The 14,946-nt window shown below is 44.0% G+C and overlaps 2 protein-coding genes across 2 annotated transcripts; one reads left to right on the top strand and one right to left on the bottom strand.

The window, feature by feature from the left end:
* Positions 1–269: 269 nt before the first annotated feature.
* LOC125223136 (cyclin-dependent kinase inhibitor 3-like) lies at positions 270–2,257 on the bottom strand. The gene is made up of 3 exons (XM_048126140.2): positions 1,736–2,257; positions 742–942; positions 270–666 (listed from the first exon to the last, which is right to left on the bottom strand). Exons 1-3 carry the CDS (start codon positions 2,131–2,133, stop codon positions 597–599), a joined length of 669 nt encoding a protein of 222 aa, XP_047982097.1. The 5' UTR covers positions 2,134–2,257; the 3' UTR covers positions 270–596.
* Positions 2,258–12,732: 10,475 nt separating this feature from the next.
* LOC125223134 (putative transporter C405.03c) lies at positions 12,733–14,865 on the top strand. Its single transcript, XM_048126137.2, has 3 exons — positions 12,733–13,618; positions 13,715–14,138; positions 14,456–14,865. Exons 1-3 carry the CDS (start codon positions 13,106–13,108, stop codon positions 14,752–14,754), a joined length of 1,236 nt encoding a protein of 411 aa, XP_047982094.1. The 5' UTR covers positions 12,733–13,105; the 3' UTR covers positions 14,755–14,865.
* Positions 14,866–14,946: the final 81 nt, after the last annotated feature.

Below are 14,946 nucleotides of genomic sequence, written 5' to 3'. Positions count from 1 at the left end.
GTGATGTCATTTGGATACCAATAGCACCGCATAAGTAAATTATTAAACTATAACAGGACAAAATCTTGATTAACTGGAGGGTCAATTAACAATGTAGTAAAATTAGAACAAATCAACAGTGTGATAATTTATAGACAAGTTTTAAAATTGATATGCAAAATCAGGATTTGACAAAAGTTTGAAAATTTATAGGCAAACCACCGTTTTATTAATATGACACCTACATACATCGGTTCATTTAAGACAGGTGGGGATAACGAACTTTCAAGTGATCTCAACACCAAAGCTGATAAGAAAAATGAACAGTTAGCACCTAAGTAAGTAACTTTGAGTGCAAGTTACATGAATGGAACTTTATCAGAGCCTAATGTTACATTCTGTGCGGATTCTACTTCTAGAAATGGGGTTAGTCTGCAACGACCCGACCCAACCCTGCCCTAGTATTTCTACAATCACTGAGATTACAGTTTCCTACATGTTACCCAGCAATGAAGGATTGCAGGAGTGGCTTATTTATTATACTTCTTTCTCCATGAGATTCTAACCATGATAAGTTACAGTCACCCCATCGCCCGATATCACAATCAAATCTCTGCTCACGGCATCACTCTTACCCACTCATAACGGCCTGGGAGGGGCAAATCATTAACAATGTCGAAATTATACCTGCACAGTTGAAAAAATGGATTCTTGATTCAAGTTAGAAACACTTTACAGAAACAGATGGAAGAAATCACATACTTTTCCATGAAGAGGCGTTCTTGCGGCTGCTCTGCATGGGAAAAAAACTCCTCCATCTCGCGAGCTGTGGGTATATTTATACGTGCATTTTCGGGCCTTTGATTGGAAACACTGGGACTTCTTTGCTTTGTTGAAGACCCGGGTGCTGTGGTACTGTCAGCAGCTCTGATCATACTACAAGGGGTGCTTTCTCTGGTGCACCTGCAGAAAATATACATATCACACATTTCTTAACATGTGTTTTTTATCTCACATACAGAAGACTCAACAGAGCAATGATTTTAATAGAAAGAGAAGCCCAAACCTCACAGTACAGAGAGAAGAACCCTAGAAACATACTGATAAACAAATACAGTTTGGATTTATGAAAGCCCTTGCACAGCAAATGCATCCAGAACATTAAACAGATGTATAATGTTACAGTGGCGTAGTATAGTTAATTTTATCAAAATCAGATATAAAGAATCCATCTTTATAGTTTCAAATTAAACGAGGCCAAATGAATAGTAATGGCAGTGCCCATTATGAATTATATTTAGGGCGAAACAGCAACAGAAACCATCAACTTCTCAAAGATTAGACTTAAAAGCATACAAAAGTACACCTTCAGTTAGATAAAAGAGGGCCCTTCAGTTAGCTAAAAGAGGGCAAACAAAGAACACATCAAACCCCCTTTAATCCCCTACACCAAAAATATATACCGCCGTTAAATTGGAAAGAAAAAAAATGAATTGTAGATCAGGAATGTTTTCTGAGAGTGATGACAGCCAAAGCCCTCTCAAATACTGTGCAAATTGAAGGCCAATAATCCATTTTCAGAGGAAGACGTGTTAGAAAAATAAATCAATCTAGGTCAGCTCAGAGGCAATTCTCAAAAAAAAAAAACATCTGTAGTATAATTGAACTAAAAAGTAACACCAAAATTTGAAAAAATTAACAGAGAAAAAATCAATCAAAAATTTTGATGGCATAGAATGGATGCAGAGGGATATACCTATCTCGAGATTCCGTATCCAAATCATTTTCACCAAAAGACGCCTCAATCTCCGAATCCCCAATTCGCGAGCTCCCACTCAGCCACTCGGAAACTCCCTTGGCGGGCTCAATTGGAGAATCCGGAATCTCTGGCGTCGAGCCTCCAATTTGGGGGTTTTCACCATCTGTACAAACGAAGCCCTGTTTAGGAGGAGGTGTAATTTTGGGGGAATCCTGGAGGTATTGCTTGAGGAGCGGCGGCTTCTGGAGGCGGCGGGAGCGGAGCTGGAGGTAATCGGCGGCGGAGGAATTGAGGCGCTGGAGGGCTAGGGTTCTGGCGCGGGTACGGACGCCGAGGGGAGAGTGAGATACGTCGAGGTCTCTGGTGGATTTGGGCTTCCGCATGTATTTCCCCATAATCTGCTGCTACAAAGAAGTTTGGTGCGAAGTGACGGGTGATTTCATGTGTCTCTGTGAAACAGAGAGAGAGAGAAGAGAGAGAGAGAGGGGAAGAAATGAGAGTTAGGGTTGAAGAAGGCCCACTTTGCTTTTTCAGATATTATATTCATTTATTGAGTTGAAAAAGCTACTCACTGTTAAAAATGTCACATTTATTGTAGATGAGATTACATTTCAAACAGTCATTTGACTTGCAAAAAATGAAAAAACTCATTTACCAGAAAATTTATATGGAGTACAATATTCAATCTCATAGTAAATTATATAAACTGTTTTTGCTTGAGATTTAAGAAAAAATCAAATACTCCACAAAAAGGGTTTTGAATAATTAAGATGCATATTTGTGATACTTTCAGAAAATAATTATAGTACTAGTATACTTAGAGCATTCGCAATGGGGGCCGATTCCAAGAGCCGATGGATTGGCCCCCCAATCGGCTCCCATGGGTCTTCATTGCGGAGGGAGGGCCGATTCTCCCTCCCCATCGCCTCCGCCTCCGCGCTGATATATCGACCCAGCCGATAGCCAAGGGCTCCGCATCGGCCCTGCGATGGGCCTCCATTGCGGAGGCAGGGCTGATGTCGGAGCCGATTTTCCATTTTTTTTTAATTTTATTACTTTCTATTAATTTTATTAATTTTAATTTTAATTTTTGAAGAAGAAAGATGGGTCTTGACGAGGATGACGAGCCGGAACCCGATGATTGATGTGTGTTTGTTGTTTTCATCTATCTATTTTTTTTTCCGTAATATGTTTTTTAATGAAATATGTTTTTTTTTAATGAAGTATGTTTTTTTAATGAAGTATTTTTAAAAAATGAAATGAAATGAGATAGGCTCTGAGATAGGCTCTGGGATGAGCTCTTTATTGCAGGGAGATAGGCTCTGGGATGGGTCTGCTGACGTGGCAGAAAAAAATGGAGATAGACTCTGAGATGGGCTCCGGAGAAGGGCCCTTATTGCTAATGCCCTTATGGACAAAACTTTTGAGACCTATTTTTTTCATCTTTCTCCACCGTTTCTTTTTACCCTTTTCAACCTTAGAGCATCCGCAATGGTCGGCTAGCGACCGGCTAGCCGATTCGTCGCGCTAGCCGATCGGCTAGCCGAACCATTGCAATCGGCCAGCGCGAAATCGGCGAGCGCATCGGCGTGGGCTGGCCGATCGCTCGTCGCTAGCCGATCCGCTGGCCGATCGGCTAGCCGCCATTGCAGAGGCCCGATCGGCCAGCGCCGATTTTTGTTTTTTTTTTTTTTTTTAAAAATCATATATAAACGCGATTTTCGTTTCATTTTCATTTGCACCACTTGTTTTAACGAGTTTTCTCTCTCTCTAACTTTCTGTTCAAGAGCATCATCGAGTGATGGATCACAACAACGAGTCCAGTCCGGCGACGAGCGGCTCTCAGACTCCCACAGTATCCGTGGGATCTGGATGGGGGCAGATGGGCCCGGGATTTAACATCCCTTGGAATCAGATGATGGGGATGATGGCTGGTGCGCCGGGGGGGGCGATGGGGGGGAACCAGGGGGGTATGCCGGGGGGGATGCCGGGCGGCGGGCAGGGGAGCGGCGGGCAGTCAGCGCCCGGGTGGGGGGGTATGCCCCAGATGCAGCAGCAGATGATGTTGCAGCAGATGATGGGGATGATGTGGCAGGGGGGGATGCCGGGGGGGATGCTGCACGGCATGTATCCCGGGATGCCGGGGGAGGGGGGTGCAGGGGTCACCGGGAGGGGACGCGGTATATCGGCCCTCGCTTGATTTTTTGACGGCTTCGTCTCACACGTCGACCCCAGTGGAGACGCAGTTCTCTGGCGATGACCTTCTGTCATTGCACGATATGGGGATCGATCTCGGGGAAGATGATACTCCCGTTCCAGCGACGCGGGCCGCGCCGAAGAAGAAGACGAGGGGGAAGGGGAAGGGCAAGGCGGTCGGCGAGTCATCGCAGCCCGCTGCCCCTGGCCGGAGGAAGTGGACGGAGGATGAGTACGCCGGGGTGGCCAAGGGGTGGTTGGAGGTGTGCGACGATCCACTGGTTGCGAACAACCAGCGGGTCGTCAACATGTGGGCGAAGATCAGTGCTGCCTATAAGAGGCACTGCCCGCACGGGAAGGACTTCAGCAACGAGGAGGTCCGGAAGGGGTGGGAACGCACCAGGGCCGCAGTGGGCCGTTTTACGAATTTGTACGCCAACGCCCTCCGTCAGCTCAAAAGTGGGCAGACTGAGGACGACGCCCGTAGGATAGCCGCGAGTCAGTTCCCCTTGGAGGGGAAGTATAAGGAGTTCACCTTCTGGGAGTGCTTCTTGTTGCTGAAGGACTCGGAGAAGTTCCGGGCGGGGTGCGACGCTGGGTGGCCGAAGAAGCAGCGACTTAACTATAGCGGCGACTACAGCGGCAGCAGCGGCGGATCCCACGACCTCCCCCCGGATGCTGAGGAGTTTCCATCCCCTCCTTCATCGCCCCCGCCCGGTTGGACAGAAGCGGGCGCAGCGGGCTGCGAGGGGCGGATCCCCCCTATCGCCCCGCGAGGTCTAGTCCTCCGCCCTCCCAGCCGCCCCACTCGCGTACACTCTCCATTCGCGTAACCAAACGCGGGCTCAGATGTTACAGGTCTTCCGAGAGTGGAAGAACGCCACTGACCCCACGGAGAAGAGGATTCTTTTCGAGATGCTCGAGAGCATGCGTGCTGATTTAGAGATCGCGACGAGGAGGCTGGGGGGTTCCGACGTAGGCTCAGATACCACGAGGAGGCTGGGGGATTCTATTAACCATTGCGGATGCTCTTAGAGCATCCGCAATGGTGCTTAGGCCAGCCATAGGCCAGCAATAGGCCAGCCATTCTCTCCTCTGCCACGTCAGCAACACTAAAAAAACCACCTGCCACGTCAGATTTAGGCCAGCCGCAATAAAAATAATTCAAAATATACTACATTTCGGAATTAAAATTGCGATATACGGAATTAAATTTACGACACATATACGGGAAAAATAATCCATTCCATTAAAAAAAAAGTACAAAGATTTTAAAAAAAAAGTACATGATTTTTTTTTTAAAAAAAGGGCTTCAACACCCGAGCCCCGCCACTCTCTACTCCTCATCGCCGTCGCCGTCGCCCTCCTCGTCGCGTCCGCCGTCTCCGCCGCCGCTGCCGCCACACGTGGTATCTGAGCCCACGTCGGAACCCCCCAGCCGTGACCTCGCGATCTCTAAATCAGCACGCATGCTATCGAGCATCTCGTAAAGAAACCTCTTCTCCGTGGGGTCAGTGGCGTTCTTCCACTCTCGGAAGACCTGTAATATTTGAGCCCGCGTTTGGTTACGCGAATGGAGAGTGTACTCGAGTGGGGCGGCTGGGAGGGCGGATGACTGGACCTCGCGGGGCGATAGGGGGGATCCGCCCCTCGCAGCCCGCTGCGCCCGCTTCTGTCCAACCGGGCGGGGGCGACCAGTAAATGAAGGAGGGGATGGAAACTCCTCAGCATCCGGGGGGAGGTCGTGGGATCCGCCGCTGCTGCCGCTGTAGTCGCCGCTATAGTTAAGTCGCTGCTTCTTCGGCCACCCAGCGTCGCACCCCGCCCGGAACTTCTCGGAGTCCTTCAGCAACAAGAAGCACTCCCAGAAGGTGAACTCCTTATACTTCCCCTCCAAGGGGAACTGACTCGCGGCTATCCTACGGGCGTCGTCCTCAGTCTGCCCACTTCTGAGCTGACGGAGGGCGTTGGCGTACAAATTCGCAAAACGGCCCACCGCGGCCCTGGTGCGCTCCCACCCCTTCCGGACCTCCTCGTTGCTGAAGTCCTTCCCGTGCGGGCAGTGGTTCTTATAGGCAGCCCTGATCTTCGCCCACATGTTGACGACCCGCTGGTTGTTCGCAACCAGTGGATCGTCGCACACCTCCAACCACCCCTTGGCCACCGCCGCGTACTCATCCTCCGTCCACTTCCTCCGGCAGGTGGCAGTGGGCTGCGATGACTCGCCGACCGCCTTGCCCTTCCCCTTCCCCCTCGTCTTCTTCCTCGGCGCGGCCGGCGTCGCTCGAACGGGAGTATCATCGTCTCCGAGATCGATCCCCATATCATGCAATGACAGAAGGTCATCGCCAGAGAACTGCGTCTCCACCGGGGTCGACGTGTGAGACGAAGCCGTCAAAAAATCAAGCGAGGGCCGATATACCGCGTCCCCTCCCGGTGACCCCTGCACCCCCCCCCCCCCCCGGCATCCCGGGATGCATACCGTGCGGCATCCCCCCCTGCCACATCATCCCCATCATCTGCTGCAACAGCATCTGCTGCTGCATCTGGGGCATATCCCCCCACCCGGGCGCTGACTGCCCGCCGCTCCCCTGCCCGCCGCCCGGCATACCCCCCTGTTTCCCCCCCATCGCCCCCCCCCCGGCGCACCAGCCATCATCCCCATCATCTGATTCCAAGGGATATTAAATCCCGGGCCCATCTGCACCCATCCAGATCCCACGGGTACTGTGGGAGTCTGAGAGCCGCTCGTCGCCGGACTGGACTCGTTGTTGTGATCCATCACTCGATGATGCTCTTGAACAGAAAGTTAGAGAGAGAGAAAACTCGTTAAAACAAGTGGTGCAAATGAAAATGAAACGAAAATCGCGTTTATATATGATTTAAAAAAAAAAAAAATCGAAAATCGGCGCTGGCCGATCTGGCCTCCAAAATGGCGGCTAGCCGATCGGCTAGCGTTTCGGCCAGCGACGAGCGATCGGCGAGCCCACGCCGATCCGCTCGCCGATTTTGCGCTGGCCGATTGCAATGGTTCGGCTAGCCGATCGGCCAGCGCGACGAATCGGCTAGCCGACCATTGCGGATGCTCTTAAGGACATTATTAGAGCATCCGCAATGGTGCTTAGGCCAGCCATAGGCCAGCCATTCTCTCCTCTGCCACGTCAGCAACACTAAAAAACCACCTGCCACGTCAGATTTAGGGCAGCCATAGGCCAGCCGCAATAAAAACAATTCAAACTATACTACATTTACGGAATTAAAATTACGATTAAAATACGGAATTAAATTTAGACACGTGTACGGGAAAATTCATTATTTGCATTTGAAAAAGTTACATAGATAAAAAAAAAAGTACATGCATAATAAAGAAAAAAAACTATCGTCGTGCAGTCCTCCGTGCCCACAACTCTTCAATTATATCCTTTTGGAGTTGAATATGAGCATCCACTTGGCGCATGCTGGCAAATTCCTTGAGTCGGCCGGCTTCATCGAGGGGTACCCCCTGTCGTACACTAGGGGTGGCCGTTCCGTGGCTTGGACCGGCTTCATCGTCACTGACCCAACTAGTCAGTTGTACGCCTTCGTCTTCGACGATCATGTTGTGCAGGATAATGCAGGCGTATATTATCTCGGAAACGCATCCGACATCCCACAAACGCGTTGGGCCCTTGATTGCCGCCCATCGACACTGGAGCACACCAAATGCGGGCTCCACGTCCTTGCGCGCCGACTCCTGTCGTTGCGCAAAGTAGGCCTTCTTTTCATCACTTGTTTGTCGGATCGTCTTCACAAAGACCGGCCACCGAGGGTATATCCCATCCGCCAAGTAGTAGCCCATATCATGCCGGTTGCCGTTGGCCACGAATGAGACGGCTGGACCGACGCCCTGGCACTTCTCGTTGAAGAGGGGAGACGAGTTCAGGACGTTGAGGTCGTTGTTCGAGCCGGCTACCCCAAAATACGCATGCCAGATCCACAGCCGGTAATCAGCTACGGCCTCGAGGATTATCGTGGGATTCTTTGACTTGTAGCCGGTCGTGTAGGCCCCCTTCCAGGCAGTCGGACAGTTCTTCCACTCCCAATGCATACAGTCTATGCTGCCTAACATCCCGGGGAACCCATGCTTCTCCCCGTGCATCTGCATCAAATTCTGACAATCTTCGAAGGTACTGCTCACCGAAAATGCTGATCACGCCCCCACAGAACTCCTTCAGACATTTCAGGGCTGACGACTCACCGATGTGGAGGTACTCATCCCACATGTCTGCCGCGCCTCCGTAGGCCAACTGCCTGATTGCCGCCGTGCACTTTTGGATAGGGGTGTGGCCGGGTCTGCCAGCCGCATCGTGCCTGAAGCGGAAACACATATATTGACGCTCCAATGCCCTAACGATGCGCATAAACAACTCCATGCGCATTCTGAAACGCCGCCGGAACATGTTGGCGGTAAACCGCGGGTACTATGCAAAGTAGTCCTCGTACAGCCGCTGATGTGCAGCTACGTGATCCCGATCAATCACTGCTCGGTGGTGGACAACTCGTGGAGGGCGAGGTATCGCCTGCTGTTCCACCATACGCATGTACCGCTCCATCCCGCGGTTCATGTAGGCCTCCATAGCCTCGTTCATCCTCCGTTCGTACTCCTCAGGATCCCCACCACTACCGCTACCGCTACCACCCGCGTGATCCATCGCTCGATGATGCTCTTCAATACTAGACCACAGATCTTCTCTCTGGTTCCCGAACGGTATCTTGATATCAGGGTGGGCTGATCTTATCAAAATACTAGGACTCGAATAAACAAGACAGAAAAATCCTTCTCCAATTAGGAGAGAAATTCGAACTCCTCTAGGTAGAGGGAGACGAAAAATATGAGTAATAATAATGATTGATTTCTGTCTCCTTTATTCTCCTATTTATATTAAGTTCCTTTTTGGGTCCAGACATGGATCTATGGAAGGTTTTGGATATGGGCTCCCCCAATTAGCTTTTTACTAATTAAATTGAACCCACAATTTAATACAAGCTTTTATTGGAATATTACGAGTAGCCACTACAGAAGTAATATTGAACTCTCCCCATCCAAATCCGAAATTATAAGTAATCCGGGTTTTCGTTATTTATATAATTTATTTCCCGCGCTTAAGATATAAATGTCCATTAATTAATTAATTAATGTCTGCTATGGACTTAATTAATTAACATCTTATTAATTCCAAGAGTGGACTTAGCAAGAAACATTTATTTATTATTCATAGAGTAATAAAACTCCAACTGACCAGTTTTCCGAATAATGAAACCTTGTTCGAGCTCCTCTTGAGGACATTATCAAACGAGACTCACCTCGCGCACGTTTCAACATAATAGCAATCCTAGCACCGCTAGATATTAATCACCACTACCCAATATATCAGGATTATTGGGTTGCGAAAAACCCGCACCATTTGATAAGTCAAAGTAGTGCATAATCAATACCGTATGCTCAATGCTAACATATGTAGATTAAGAAATAGTATTTTATCAAGACCTAGTCTTTCAGTAGATAACATAAAGACACGTCTTGCTGTTAGATCCGTTCAGTGCTATACCACACCAATGTCATCTTATTTTAGTAAGGCTTAGAACTATGCGGACTGACATTGCAACCTTTCACGATAGGTAGTCTAAGCCTATCTAGGTTGTGAAATTCTTCTTTTTCTTTTGCAAAGCATTGCATAGATCTGACCGTGTTACCTTAAAGTGGACGTCGCCCACAACCGGTCTACTAAGCAAAAGACTTAGACTTTGTTTGCTTCTTATACATTTAAATGTTTACAAAACATCTTATAAATGCACAAACAAACACAATTTAATAATAATAGTGATTCTATTCATGCGAGACTGCTCGAATAATAGTGAATCAGGTTAAAAGTGGATTGTAGAGTTTTACGTACAAAAGCAAGATTCTATTCGCGCGAAACTTGCTCGAAACATGCTTTTCAGTATAACAAACCTAACATACCAATCACTTGTAACGAGACTGAGTGAGTATATTATACTAGAAAAAACAAAAATAACATAATATTTATTAGTAGAAAAGATAATTAAATTATTAGAAATAAAAAGAGAAAAATTAATTGAATGTATTGATGATAATTTACTAATTTTTTCAAAAATAAGAAGTAGTAACATCTTTGTTCGAATATACTGTTAAAAATGACTATTTGTTTTAAATGGAGGTTTATGGATTTATGTTTTTTTTTTTTTTGGAAAAAACAGAAAAATAATGTAGAAAATACTAATGGATATTCTAAATTCTTAGAAGAAGAGGCAGAAGACAAAAACCCTCATAAGAGTTTATGCAGAATATTCGTCTCAATATTTAAAACTAAGATCATATTGTTTACCAACATGAAATTCATCTAGATCCTTGACTAATTTCATTTTAAGTTGTTTTAAGCACAATTAACATTCAATGTGGCATGAATGTTAGAAGTCTTTGGTCAAATTATCTAATAAATTTATTAAAATTTGTTACTACTTTCCAAAAAAGTACTGTATTTTTTTATTAGTTCGTCTATGAAAAATTCTGCCTCCGTCTCATGTTACTTGCACTGTTGCTTTTCGCCTCGTCACAAACTCCTTACACTATTTATAGTTTAAGTCATAATTAATCTATTTAATTATTATGTTAGATTAAGTTAAGAGCTCATTTATTAAGTGATGTCTCATCACACTTAAACTTCTAATTTAATTACACTAAAAAATCAATCCCAAATTTACGATATAAAATGAAAAGTGTGAGTAACATGGGACGGGGGAGTATGAAATTTCTAAATTTCATACTCCCTCCATCCACCATTAGAAGTCTCATTGGCGACACGAGTTTTAAGAAACATTAATAAAGGTGGGTGGAAAAAGTCAATGGAATATTGGTCTCACTTGTATATATTAGTTTTAAATGAAATGCGAGTGAAATGAGCGATGTATGAGATCTTATTATCATTTATAGTAAAAATGAACCGGGGCTCCTATTCGTAGACGGAGGGAGTGATTGTTAAACAATACATTACCCATACTTATAATTTTATTTATAACTTATACTATTACACTACACTACTAATGATTTGGAACCAGTTATACTTTAAAACCCGTGTGTAAACAAATGTTCATACTTTTCAGATGCGAAGATAATAACATTCATAGTGATTGATTGGGAACCAAACCTTCAAAGCATCTCCAATGGCAATAGCCCAGCAATAGGCTAGCAATAGCCCAGCAAAAAACTCCTCTTGCTATATCATCTAGGACTAGAAACTCCTCCTGCCACATCATTAGGACAAGAAACTGGACTAGCATTAGGACTAGCCACAATAAACAAAATTATAAAAAACAATAAATTATAATCACGCAAAATACGAAATTAAATTTACGACACAGATACGAGAAAATGCAATAATTTATTTAAATTAAAAAAAAGTACTACATCCTAAAAAAATTACATAATTAATTAAAATATCTAAAAAAACGCTAGCCGGTCGCTAGCCGATTTTGGAGGCTGCAGTGGAGGCTAGCCGGTCGCGTGAATCGGCGTGAGCTAACCGATTTTCTAGGCGAAATCGCGCTGGCCGGTCGCAATGGTCGGCTAGCCTCCATTGAAGATGCTCTTAGACAACAACAACAGGCATGGACATGCAGGGGAGGGGGTACACGCCGCCGTATTTCCACGAATACAACCAAATGCCCGACTTTGGCCGCCACAAGCGTGCACAATGATGTCTCAGCCAACCGCAACGTGCCTATTGCACACACGCAAAGGCGTGTCTCTCGGCCAAATTGGCAAATTTTTTAAATAAATCGAATTTATATTTTAATATAAGGATAATAATAGTTATTTAAATGATGATGCTAGGTCAAATTATGGCTCTTGTCCTACGTTTTAAAATTAAAATATTAAATCTTACAAGTTTCAATTTTCTTAATTGTCCAATTTATGCACAATTTATGTACAAATAAACATCTGATCTTAAAATTAACAATATTCTCAATTCAAACTTCATGATTTAAATTTCATTATCTTGCTATATCATACGTGGTCATTACTAATATTTATGATTGTTAATTAGAGAACGGAGCCGTCGTAACTAGGGATGTCAATATAGTGCATAACCTGTGGACTGGTCCGAATAACCCATTAAATTTATAGTGTTAGAGCTGGAAATTTCTAGCTCGATAAAACCAAAACCCGATTAGCGCGCAACTCATTAGGGCCAGACCCGAAAACCCGATAGATTGACCCTAAAACCCGATAAAATTTCTATTATTCTATTTTTTACTCCTAATTTGACACTTCATTGATTAATTTTATACAAATAACTAAAAAAATAACTTTCAATTTTATATTAAATATACAAATTATATATTAAATTTTTATTAATATAATAATTGATAAATAAATTAAAAACTTCAAATTCACTAAAAAGATATTTAAATTTCTACAACGTGTTTAAAATTCCACGAAATATCTCAAATATTAGTATTTGATCATTTTTATGATTGCGTTTAAGCATATATCTCAAATATATCATAATTAAATGTTTTACATTGTATGAATACAACTAATTTTAATCTTATTTATTGAATTGATCACATGTTAATATTATAACTCGAAAGAAATCACAACCCGATTAGCCCGCACCCAATTGACCCACAATCCGAATAGGATTGGCCCTAAACCCGACAGACCGGCCTGATTGACATCCCTGCTTATAACAAATCTCCTGACATTATTTTAGGTAAAAACTGTAAAAACAAATCAATCTGTTTACTTCCAAGTTCCAACTTGTTTCGATTCTTGGCATTGACTTTTTACACCATTAATTGTTATCCATCATCTGTTTTATCTCAATCAATGCCGTCTAGGTTCATAATTTTGTGACTTCTTGATATCCCTCCCCTAAATTTGTGAATAGATTCCGGGTTTATTGTGTTCGATTTGTACCATATTCATCTAACTTTTTCTCCTGTAAATCTTGAATTTGATTGATCTCAAGCTTCTTCTTCTCTCCTGTCTCAGATTGCGGCAAAAAGATAACTTTTTTTTTGATTTGGTTTGGATAGATATTTCTAAACCAGAATCAATAGAGAAACTGATATTCACCGAATCTGAGGTTTTGAGAAAAGATTGGGGAGATGAGAGACCAAGTATGGAGATGGGTTTTAGGGTTGGTTTACATATTTGCAGTTGCGACAATTTGGATCGCAGCTAGTTTCGTTGTACAGTCAGTTGTAGATGAGGGCGTTTCCCCCTTTCTGGTAACCTACATTTGCAATTCATTGTTCGTTGTGTATATACCCTTAGTAGAAATTGGAAGGTATTTGGAGGATAGGTATGGAAGCATTTTCTTTTGGTTGAATAGAAAAAATGATGCTTCATTGCAAGACTCTAAGCTTTCAGAAGAGGCCATTCTTCTCCACACTAACGAGATATCGAATGAGTTGAACCAGGGGGTAGTTGCTCTTGCTCAACAAGAGGCTGCAGATCATGGTGAAGTAGTAGTAGTCAGGGATGAGCCTGATTTAGGGTTGGATGGGAAAGGGCGTTGGACGCGTTGGAGAGTTGCTAAAGTCAGCATCTTGATCTGCCCCATTTGGTTTATGGCACAGCTCACATTTAATCTTTCCCTCAAATACACTACAGTTACTGTAAGAATTTGGTCCATTCTTGTTTTGTGTATATCTCACCGGTTGATTAATGATTTTTGCTTAATGTGACATTTTGATTTCTGTTTTGGTGTATAGTCAAATACCATCCTGAGCAGTGCATCCAGTCTGTTTACATTTCTAGTTGCTCTTGTATTTTTGGGAGAGAAGTTCACTTGGCTGAAGCTGATAAGTGTTCTGCTTTGTATGGGGGGAGTGATCATTGTCAGCCTTGGAGACTCGGGGTCAGGATCGAATGAGGTTGCCTCAAATCCTGCACTGGGAGATGTTCTCTCTCTTTTATCTGCAGCATTTTATGCTGCTTATATAACACTTATTCGCCAAAAATTGCCTGATGAAGACGATAAAGCTCAAGGCAGTGTTAGTATGGCACAGTTTCTTGGATTCCTGGGCTTGTTCAACCTCTTGTTTTTCTTTCCTGTGGCTCTCATTCTAGAGTTTTCGAAGCTCGGGCTTCTCAACACTCTCACTAGGAAGCAATTTGGTCTAATCGTTGGCAAAGGTATAATAATATCGATGTTCAAGCTTGTAGTTGAAATTCTGAGGTCATCCATTGCTAAACTAAACCTTTTCTCATTTCCACTTTTCTATCTGTGTTTGCATCTTTATTCTTGACAATGATGGTAGAACAATCACATGATTTGATGAATGATGAACAGCTCTTGTACATAAATATTCTATCCTCTCTGCTTTTGATGTAAAAGGAGTAAAAATCAAGTAGTTTTGTTCTAATTTACCTTCTTTTGATCTCTGTATTTGTGGTGAAAGTATTACCTCTCTACACATATCAATTTCTAAGCATCAATCTTCTACATTCAGGTTTACTGGATAATGTGCTGAGCGACTATCTATGGGCCAAGGCTGTGCTTCTTACATCGACCACTGTGGCAACGGCAGGTCTTTCCATTCAGGTACCGTTAGCGACCATCGTGGATTCATTGATTGGGAATGTGCCCCATCCGATGGATTACGTCGGAGCTGTTGCTGTGATGATTGGTTTCGCAGGTCTTAATTTCCCCTCAGATGCTTTTTCAACAACTAGGGAAGCTCATCTTGAACTGGATACTGGAAATACAACAACAGATGTTGACAATCGCCTTTCAGAAGCTGCTAACTAGATTTTTCGTTGCAGAGTGTATACATACAAAGATTAATGTGGATACATGTACTATAGAGTTAGTTCGTTTCAACTGAAATACAAAAGAAAAAGAAGAATTGTTTTTTCGTTATTTCTTTTGTTATAACTCAACTGAACTGCCTTGTTATTGTCGAACACAATTTTTGGATTTTCAAAGTTGAGAATGAGAGAC

The sequence above is a fragment of the Salvia hispanica genome, chromosome 1 (assembly GCF_029641045.1).
Source record: "Salvia hispanica isolate PSC_SH4W2 chromosome 1, Shi_PSC_v1, whole genome shotgun sequence".
NCBI lineage: Eukaryota > Viridiplantae > Streptophyta > Magnoliopsida > Lamiales > Lamiaceae > Salvia > Salvia hispanica.
This window is presented reverse-complemented; position numbering and strand designations above follow the sequence as displayed.

Bases quoted from the DNA above. Each gene is read 5' to 3' on its own strand.
- LOC125223136 (XM_048126140.2), bottom strand. From the start codon at position 2,133: ATGGGGAAATACATGCGGAAGCCCAAATCCACCAGAGACCTCGACGTA. The intron at 943-1,735 runs GTATATCCCTCT...TATTTTCTGCAG, and splicing joins GATACGGAATCTCGAGATAG to GTGCACCAGAGAAAGCACCC. The intron at 667-741 runs GTATGTGATTTC...TCAACTGTGCAG, and splicing joins GAACGCCTCTTCATGGAAAA to GTATAATTTCGACATTGTTA.
- LOC125223134 (XM_048126137.2), top strand. From the start codon at position 13,106: ATGAGAGACCAAGTATGGAGATGGGTTTTAGGGTTGGTTTACATATTT. The intron at 13,619-13,714 runs GTAAGAATTTGG...TTTGGTGTATAG, and splicing joins TCAAATACACTACAGTTACT to TCAAATACCATCCTGAGCAG. The intron at 14,139-14,455 runs GTATAATAATAT...TTCTACATTCAG, and splicing joins TGGTCTAATCGTTGGCAAAG to GTTTACTGGATAATGTGCTG.